Source organism: Mus pahari, chromosome 20 (genome assembly GCF_900095145.1).
Source record: "Mus pahari chromosome 20, PAHARI_EIJ_v1.1, whole genome shotgun sequence".
Taxonomy (NCBI): Eukaryota; Metazoa; Chordata; class Mammalia; order Rodentia; family Muridae; genus Mus; species Mus pahari.
The window spans coordinates 35,204,007-35,214,241 of NC_034609.1; the positions used below are offsets into that span (position 1 = coordinate 35,204,007).

At 45.6% G+C, this 10,235-nt stretch overlaps 1 protein-coding gene across 1 annotated transcript in view; it reads right to left on the reverse strand.

Annotated features, from left to right (window-relative positions):
• The window catches only part of Cfdp1 (craniofacial development protein 1), an 86,881-nt gene extending 76,875 nt beyond the window's left edge, over window positions 1-10,006 (reverse strand). Inside the window, exons 1-2 of the mRNA XM_021220429.2 lie at window positions 9,823-10,006; window positions 683-800 (exon numbers count right to left, since the gene is read on the reverse strand). Coding sequence (XP_021076088.1) covers window positions 683-800; window positions 9,823-9,886 — 182 coding nt within the window. The 5' untranslated portion in view covers window positions 9,887-10,006. The remainder of the gene's footprint in view (window positions 1-682; window positions 801-9,822) is intronic.
• Window positions 10,007-10,235: the final 229 nt, after the last annotated feature.

Here is a 10,235-nt window from a genome sequence, read left to right on the forward strand (position 1 = left end):
GCCTCGAACTCAGAAATCTGCCTGCCTCTGCCTCCCAAGTGCTGGGATTAAAGGCGTGCACCAGCACGCCTGGCCTAGTATGTCTAAGGACAACTACAGTGTACTCATAAACATAAAATAAAAAAATAAATAAATCTTAAAAAAAAAACAACCACAACAAAAAACACAACTTGTACCAGTATATAACAACATGTTCTACCAGTGTCTTCTGCAACCTTTTGCTGTAGCCAAGACTATACAATCTTTTTATTTCATTTTTTCCGGCCCTGCTCTTTCCAGCCCTGCTCCAGCCTTTTTTATTTCATATATGTGGGTAGGAGCAATGGTTCGTGCCTATAATCCCTACAATTCTGGAGGTTGAAGCTGGAGGCTAGCCTAGGCTCCACAGACCGGCCTGTGCTATAGCACTGCACACATACAATGTTAAGGAAGAAAGGAAGGGAGGAGGGGAGGGAGGGAGAGAGGGGCTGGTGATGACATAGGCCTTTAATCCCAGCACTCAGGAGGAAGAAACAGGTGGGTGGATGGATCTCTGTGAGTTCAAGGACAGCCAGGTCTACAGAACAAGTTCCAGGATAGCCAGAGCCACACAGAGAAACCCTGTCTCAAACAACAACAAAACAAACAAAAAAGACAGACAGACAGATATCTATCATGAGAGCGCTCTGCAGGGCAGCATCACCTGGCTGGAATGCCCTGAGCCTTCCTTCTTTTCCCTTTGGTTTTCTCAGCCTGCTCTTCACCGTCCACTTCATCTTCCTTTACTAATTCATTGACATCATCTTCACTGTACTCGCCACCTGAAATCAAAGAACAGGGCGGTCAGACAATTAGAATGAAGATTTTTCACAAAATATTAAGAATAAAGTCTAAGCCAGGTATGTGCACCTGATGCTCAGCACTTTGGAGGTGGATGCAAGAGAATCAGAAGTTCAAACTTGTGCTTGGTTACCGAGAGGTTGAAGCCAGCTTGGGCTATATGAGACCCTGTCTCAAACAAACAAATAAACAAAATCCTAAAACAATAGTAATAATAAAACAAAACAAGGGCTGGTAAGATGGCTTAGTGGGTAAGAGCACTGACTGCTCTTTCAAAGGTCCTGAGTTCAAATCCCAGCAACACCATGGTGGCTCACTACCACACGTAATGAGACCTGATGCCCTCTTCTGGTGCATCTGAAGACAGCTACAGTGTACTTATTTATAATAATAAGTAAATCTTTGGCCCAGAGAGAGTGGGGCTGACCAGATCAAGCAGACATCCTAAATTCATTTCCCAACAACCACATGAAGGTTGACAACCATCTATCTGTACAGCTACAGTGTACTATACAAAATAAATAATAAATAAACCTTTAAAAAAAGCAAAACAAACAAAACAAAACAAAACAAAAACAAAAAAACAAAAAACCTTCATCCCCTTTTTAAGATAAATATTTCTAGCCAGGTGTGGTAACCCACAGCTTTAATCCTAGCACTCTAGACACAAAGGCAGGTGGATCTCCATGAGTTTGAGGCCAACCTGGTCTACAGAATGAGCTTCAGGACAGCCATGGCTACACAAAGAAACCCTGTCTTGAAAAACAAAACAAAACAAAAAAGATAAATATTTGTTTATTGAATAATGCAGAAGTAATGTCACTGAAGTAGCAATGAACATCACTGACATCCAAGTGGTAGTTTCAAAATAGGATTTACAATATAAAGGGTTACCTGGAGGGGAGGAAAAAAGTTAACTTATTTCAGGCAAGTTAAAGAAAAGGGGGAGACAACATCCAGATGGACCAGAAATCAGGACACTAGTTAAAACTATGTCATATTAGTCAGGCAGTACTGGCGCACGCCTTTAATCCTAGCACTTGGGAGGCAGAGGCAGGTGAATTTATGAGTTTGAGGCCAGCCTGGTCTATAGAGTGAGTTCCAGGACAGCCAGGGCTATACAGAGAAATCCTGTCTTGGAAAAAACAAACAAACAAAAAACCAAAAAACTAAAAAAAACTATGTCATATTAAGTTCAAGTCCAGCCTGGACTACTAAGTGGGTTCCTGGACAGCCAGAACTACACAGAGAAACCCTGTCTAAAAAAGACGAATCAAAACAAAAACTTAAAAATCAGGGCTGGGCCTGGAGGTATACATCTTTAATCCCAGCACCCAGGAAGCAGACAGGTGTATCTCTGTGAGTTCAAGGCCAGCCTAGCTTACAGGGAGAGTTTCAGGACAGCCAGGGCTATGTAGAGAGACCCTGTCTTGAAGGAAACGAAACATCTCAAGGAAAACAAAATCATAGACCACGTATCATAGATTCCATAATTATGTAAAACAGAGGGCTGGAGGGCAGGTGGCTGCTCAGGGGTTAAGAGCATAGACCGCTCCTTCAGGGGGCCCAAGTTTAATTCCCGGGATCTGTCCAGGTTCACAACCACCTGTAACTGCAGATCCAGAGTAATCCAACTCCTCTGGCCCATGTGGGTACCTAAACTCCTGGGAACACACCCAGACTCTGACAGAGAAACACACAGAAACACACACAGATATACACACACAAATAAATTCTAAAAAAGAGAAGTAAAAACTTCAGTTATATCAAGCTGTCAGATAACAAATCAAAAAAGTGATGATATGAATAGGAATCACATTCATTTTTCAAACTTATTGCTAACAAAAGTCAGCACTGCTGGCATTTGGGCACATCAAAAGCTCTAGAGATAGTACTTCTTTTTTTCTTTCGTTTTTTCGAGACAGGGTTTCTCTGTATAGTCCTGGCTGTCCTGGAACTCACTTTGTAGACCAGGCTGGCCTCGAACTCAGAAATCCGCCTGCCTCTGCCTCCCAAGTGCTGGGATTAAAGGCGTGCACCACCACGCCCGGCTACACATTACTTCTTAAAAAGACATTTTAAAATGTTATGTGCTACAGCCAGGGCTATACAGAGAAACACTGTCTTGAAAAAAAAAATGTTATGTGCTTGTGTGTGGGGGGGTAGGGTTGTGTGCAGATGCTGGAGGTACAGGGGACTGCTAGCTACCCCATGTGGATGTTGGGAACCAAACTTGGGTCTACCACAAAAGCAACTCCCTTTCCTCATCTCTGAGCCATCTCTCCAGACTCAGAGTAGACTTCTTTGGTTTTGACAGACATATTTTTGATTCATCCTGGAAGCTGTCTTAACTAGGGTTTCTATTGCTGTGATAAATAAAACACCATGACCAAAAGCTCCTTGAAGGGGAAAGGGCTTATTTCATCTTAAACTTACAGTCCACCAGGAAGGGAGTCAGGGCAGGAACCCGGGTTCAAGAACCGATGTAGAGGCCATGGAAAGATGCATTTTACTGACCAGTCTGCCCCCTTATAGCACCCAGGACCCAGGAGTACCACCACCCACCTCGGCCATCAATCAAAGAGCACAGGCTCGCCAACAGACTGATCTGCTGGGGGCATTTTCTAATTGAGGTTCCCACTTCCTGAATGTCTCTAGCTTGTGTCAAGTTGACATAAAACCAGTCAGCAAGGAAGTGTGATGAATGGGGCTGAGAGTACTGCTGTTCACAGAAAACAACTCCACACAAAAAAAGTCCTGAACAATAAAATACACGTTTCTAGCTACACACTTTCTTTCTGTTTCCCTTCTTTCCAAGAGTATTTCTGTTTGAGTTTGGTCTTGTTTTTGAGGCAGTCTTGTACCCCAGGTTGGTCTCAAACTCACAATGCAGCTGAGACTGGCCTTGAACTTCTGATCTTCCCACCTGGATCTCCCAAATGCTAAGATTACAGAAGTGCCCCCAGCTTCTTCACTATAGAATCTTCTCAATTTGTCGTCAATGGGACTTATTAAACTAAAAAGTGGATGTAAGAGTTTTGTTCTATGATGTGATGCAGGCAAGGATCCTCAGGTTCTCTCTCCCATGCCATCATTCCTGCTTTATTGTCCTCGGTTTAGCCCTCATCCCTCATCTTATCCTTCCACAACAAGAGGAAGCATGGGGTTCAAAGGAGCATGGCCCAAAAATCATCTTCATCCCTCCCCTCTGCAGTCATCTATTACAAGTGTTCTTCCTCCCCCCCTTTCACATCTTGTTGCTGTGGTACCCATTGCTATGGCTATGGCTGACATAAAGCTGTCAGTTCACAGGCTCACAGGGTGTATATGGAGCAGGAGGGAAAGTGTGAAAGGAGCCCTGGGCACACGCAGCTGGGCCTTCTCCAGCTGCTGCTCACCTCCCAGTCTTTGAAGGTACCTGTGAGGAGCACTGCAGGAAGATGCCTAAGTAATGCCTGTTCAGCTAGCTCAGCTTCTTCTTTTTTCCTTCCTTCCTTCCTCTCAACAGGGTCTCACTAAGCACCCCCAGCTAGTCTGGAACTCACTATGTAAACCAGGCTAGCCTCAAATTCATCTCTGAGCCTTCTGTCTGCCTGCTTCTACCTCCCAAGTGCTGGGATCAGAGGCACGTGCCATCACACCCAGCATCCAGACTACGATCCAGACTGGTGCCCCTATTTGCTTATGCTTTCTGATCCTCAGCCTTTTCATCTGTAAAATGGACAGTACAAAAGCACACATCTTGAAGCATTGTGTGAGTTAGTAGTGAGTTATCATTAAAGTGTTTTAAAGGTATGTGCACACAAAGGGCATTCGTGAACGGGAACCAGCTAACCTCTACTAAATGGTAAATCACTGAGGCCCTTCTCTGAGCTTCCTTACGACTGAGAGCAGAAAGCTAGACAATGTTTCTTCTCATCATTCCTACTCAACATCATCATACAAGTGTCAAGTACAGCATGTCAAGCAAAAGAAACGTTAGAGTATCACAAAAAAAAAAAAAAAAAAAATTCAGCCTTGACAACATTATCTACCTTGAGAATCCTGTGGAATCTACAAAACCCTCTGGAACTGATGTATGAGCTTAACAAGTTTGAAGAATGCAATACTTTAGCATGCCAAAGTATTATATTCTCATGTCTTAACAACCAATAAGCAACTGGAAATAAAAGACCTACATAGACATGACACTGCGTTCACAGACTGGTAAAGATCGTTAAGTTATCAATTCTCCCCAAACTGACCTACAGACTCAGTACAACGCCCAACAAAATCCACGCAAGCATCTGTGGAGCACCTGGGGCCACGTGAGCCCTAAGAGAAACTGTCTGGGTGGAGGCAATGTACTGGGAGAAGGGGACAGTAACTACCATAGTGCTCAACATAACTAAGATTCCAGAGCTAGAGAGATGGCTCAGTGGTTAAGAGCACTGTCTGCTCTTCCAGAGGTCCTGAGTTCAATTCCCAGCAACCGCATGGTGGCTCACAACCATCTGTAATGAGAGCTGACGCCCTCTTCTGGTGTGTCTGAAGGCAGTGACGGTGTACTCACATACATAAAATAAATCTTTAAAAAAACAAAATCTGAACTGGGCACAGTGGCGAACGCCTTTAATCCTAGCACTTGGGAGGCAGAGGCAGGCGGATTTCTGAGTTTGAGGCCAGCCTGGTCTACAGAGTGAGTTCCAGGACAGTCAGGACTATACAGGGAAACCCTGTCTCGAAAAACAAAACAAAACAAAACAAACAAACAAAAAAAACCCCTAAGATTCCAGAGAAACAAAAGTCTGGGGAGAAGCAAAGCAGGCTCCCTGACCGCAAAGACATGCCAGAGTGTCAGATGGTGATGACAGAGATCTCTAGCATCAGGAAAATGGGCGCAAAGGGAAGATTTCTTCTGAGACAAACAGATCCACTAGGGATCACACCCAAGATACTGCACAGGTCAGACAAGCCCTCTATCTCTGAGCTCCAGCTCCAGCTCCAGCTCCAGCTCCAGCTCCAGCCCACAAGACAGACTTATGGCAACACCGGCATCAAGCAAGTGAGGCAACATGGTCACAATTCTGATGGAAAATTGCTTCCAACCTAGAATTCTGTTATCAACCAACCATCAAACAGGACTGAGGTAACATTCAGACATTCCAGGTCTCAGGATAATGTTTCTGCCATGCATCCTTCCTCAGGAAGCCATTACATATTCTCTTCTCATCTTGGTGGAACACAGCAAAAACCAAGACCATGTAAATGAACACAAGGAGATCTGAGGCTGGCACGGTGGCACACACCTAGAATCATTGCAAAGGTGGAGGAAGGAGGATCAGGAACTCAAAGTTATACCAGTTATATATGAACTTCAAGGCCAGCTGGCATACAGGACACCTTGTTGAGAGAAAGAGGGAGAGACAGGGACAGACCAGCAGACAAAGAGAGACAGAGACACAGACACAGAGAGAGAACACGGGAATACAGAGAAGGGATAAAGGAGACCTAAAAGAGTGGTAATGATGCTGAAAGACACGAGGTTTAAGGTTCCAAAAGGCAGAGAGAAACCACACCACGATAAAGCAAAGCCAAGGCAGAGATCAACTTCCAAGAGATGGAGATAAAAACCCAAGGAATCTAAGTATGCTAGGAGATGGATTTTGGCAATTTTGAAAGCCTAGAGTCGGGCTGGAGAGATGGCTCAGTGGTTAAGAGCACCGACTGCTCTTCCAAAGGTCCTGAGTTCAAATCCTAGTAACCACATGATGGTTCACAACTACCCATAATGAGATTGGATGCCCTCTTCTGGTGTGTCTGAAGACAGCTATAGTATACTTACATATAATAAATAAACAAATCTTTAAAAATAAAAGAAAGCCTAGAGTCAAAGTAATGGTAAGTGCATGGGCAGCTAAATTAAAATGGGAACAGAAAGATGGCACAGGGAATATACCAACAGGCATTGCCACCAAGCCTGACAACAAGAGCTCTATCTTTGGAAGCCACACAGTGGGAGGAGAGAACCAATCCCTCCATGTTATCCTCTAACTCATACATGCACACTCTGGCACACATACACACACACACATACACACACACAACTTGTAAAACGAAACATTCATCACCAGAGAAAGGCAGTCCAGCTAAAGCAATCACGTGGATCAGCAATGAACAGGGTGCCATAAGTCATACTACTTATCTAATTAAACAGGGACAACGGCAGGTAGGGGAGTGAGAGAGGGACAACGGCAGTAGAGGAGTCAGAGAGGGCCTGAAGGGCGAAGAATGGGGAAACAGGAGAATGAATTCTGAGTGTAAAAAGAGACTCATTAAGTGTGAGTAAAGTCAAAAGAAACTGGCAAAGTCAGACTCTGAAAGGAGAAAGCAGTCTCCTTAAATGGACTTTAAATATCTGACATCACAGTCAACAAGCAAACATGCAGGCAAAGCACTCATGTACATAAAATGCAATTTAAAAATCGGCTTAGCTGTGTATGTATACAGGTGGACATACATGTATATATGGAAACCCCTGCTCCTGTAACTACCCCCATGTTTCTGAAGTGACCCCAATAAACCCATGAGCTCACCAAGCTAGACTTGGGTGATACTGCTAAAAAAAAAAATCGGCTTAGCAGTCAAGAGCCCTTGCTGCTCTTACAGAAAGAACTGGAGTTCCGTTTCCCACCCATGACAACAACCTGGAAGGCCAGAGGATCTGACATTCTCTTCTGGCTTCCTCAGGAGTGCACACATGTGCACAGGCGCGCGCGCGCGCGCGCACACACACACGCACACACACACACACATGCAATTTAAGAAGCAAATGTGAAAGTTCTTACTGAACACCCTACACCCTGGGGTACTCATGTGCATGCCTTCCCCTCTTTTGAGAAAGGTCTCTCATTGGGCTGGAGCTCACGAATTAGGCTAGGGCGGCTGGCCGGAGGGCATCCTCCCATCTGACTTTTCCCAACACTGACAGTATCATGTAAGTGTTGAGCATTTACAACAGGCATTTTTACCACATGGTCCTGTAAATTCAATTCAGGTCTTCATACTTGCAAGGCAAACATTTTACGAACTGAAGCATCTCCCCAAATTCACTTGCTCTCCCAGGACAGGGTCTTACTACATTATCTTGGCGGGCCTGGAATTCACAAGGTTGAGCAGGCTATTTTCAAACTTATAGCAATCCTCCTGCCTCAGAACCCACCAAGTTTCTGGGTTATAATAGGCTTATACTACCATATCTGGCACAACGTAACTTTTTGATTGAATGGATAAGTAAGAATGGTGTGTGTATGTGTGTGTGTGTGTGGCACTAAAGGAAGATGTGGGCATCTTGTTCTAGGGGCTCAGTCTTCCTAATGCTGCCACCCTTTAATAAATAGCCTCGCCGGGCGTGGTGGCACACGCCTTTAATCCCAGCACTTGGGAGGCAGAGGCAGGCGGATTTCTGAGTTCGAGGCCAGCCCGGTCTACAGAGTGAGTTCCAGGACAGCCAGGGTAGGTTACAAAGAGAAATAAATGGCCTCATGTTGTGCTGACCCCCAACCATACAATTATTTTTGTTGCTACTTTATAACTTAATTTTGCTACTGTTATGAATTATAATATCAACATCTGTGTCTGGATGGTATTAGGCCACCCTGGTGAGAGAACTTTGTAGACCTCATTTTTTTTGAGACAGTGTTTCTCACTGAACAGAAGCTCATTAAGCCAGTGAGATCCCAGGATTGTGCCTGTCAACATTCAAAAGGCCACAGTTAGAGGCACCCACAAGATACCTCCAGCTTTTATGTGGGTGCTGGGCATCTGAACTCAGGATCTTAAGCTGTAGAGCTAGCTTTCTCATCCACGATGCCTAGAGTTGCTTTTCGCCTAGGCAACTACACTGGAATAAGTAACTTTATGGAAACTCTTAAGCCAGGGCAAGGTACAAGATGAGAAAGGGGTATGTTTTGGTATTAAGATATATTGGTCTGCAGAGCTGGCTCAAAGGTTAAGAACACGGGCTGCCTTTTCAAAGGGTCCACTTTCCCGATTCAAGGGCCCACAATCGTCTATAATTCGACTTCCAGGGGATCCTATGCCCTCTTCTAGGCTCTGAAGACACTAAATATACATGTAGATACATACAAATAGATGTGCATGTAGGCAAAACACTCACACACATAAATGTTTAAAAGATTTGTCTGGACCTCGCATAAACTGGATTCTTAGTGAGCTCCTCTACCCCACCCCAAGAAAAGATAGCTAAGCCATTAAGAGTGTGAGCTTCACTTCCAAAGGATCTGACTTTGGTTCCAGAGTTGGGCGGCTCACACCTGAGTCTAACTCCTTCACCTGAGGATCCAATATCCTTTTCTGTCCTCTTTGGCCGCCTGTATGCACCGCCATACACACACACACACACACACACACACACACACAAAAAGGGGGCTGGCGAGATGGCTCAGCTCTACGGACGACCTGTAACTCCAGTCCCAGAAGCCCTAGGGACGCACACGATGCACACAGACAGACAGACATTCAGGAAAAACACTAATATACGTGCCATAAAATGAATCTCTAAAAATAAAACTTTTGGAAAAGTTCTTAAAAGAGGGCAATGGGCAACGAGGCAAAACACATTATCACATGAACTTTCTAACAAGCCGATCCCTTCCGAACCCAGAAGCGGACAATTCAGTTTCCGACGAGGAGAAAGCTAGTAATTCCCTTAAAACGATCTCCAGCGTCTGGCTCGACTTCCAGAACCAGCGGGTAGGTAGTCCGCTCAGCCTGCGGGCTTCAGGCGCCTGTTCCCGCGCTCCGAGGGGGCGGTGGCCCAGGACAGCAGCCCTGCAGAACCGACACATGCGTGTTCCAGGCCGCCTGAGGGCCGGGGTCCTGAGGACCGGAGCGGGGGCCTCGCGATCACGCGGCCCACGCCCCGGGGACCGTCCGGGAGGGTCTCGAGTGAGGTGTGAAGCGTGGGAACCACCCTTTTTCGCCTCAGGCCAAAGCGCTCACCCGACGGCACGTAGTCCTCATCCTCGTCCGAAGTGGAGAAGTCTTCGGAGTCGAATTCCTCCATGCTGCTGTCACTTGGGGCCTGCTACCCACACGACTGCGGCCACTGCCCCAAAATAGCGAAGCTAGATATAGGGCGAGACCATAGGGGTACAGGACCAGCAGCTAGGGCCGCCCTAGAGGCGAGCGCACATGCGCAGACAGTGCCACGTGGTCAAAGACGACACTTCCGGCCGGTGCGATTGGCCAGTCTACACTCACCGGGCCCTTGTGGGATTTCGAAGCCCCGCCTCCCAGAAGCGTTGCATGCTGGGGCTTGTAGTTTTCAATGCTTCCTTGCATCCTTAATGGAGAACGGCTTATCTGCGGAAATAGTCCTTTCTCTTTATACTTGTCTTTTTTTTTTTTTTTTT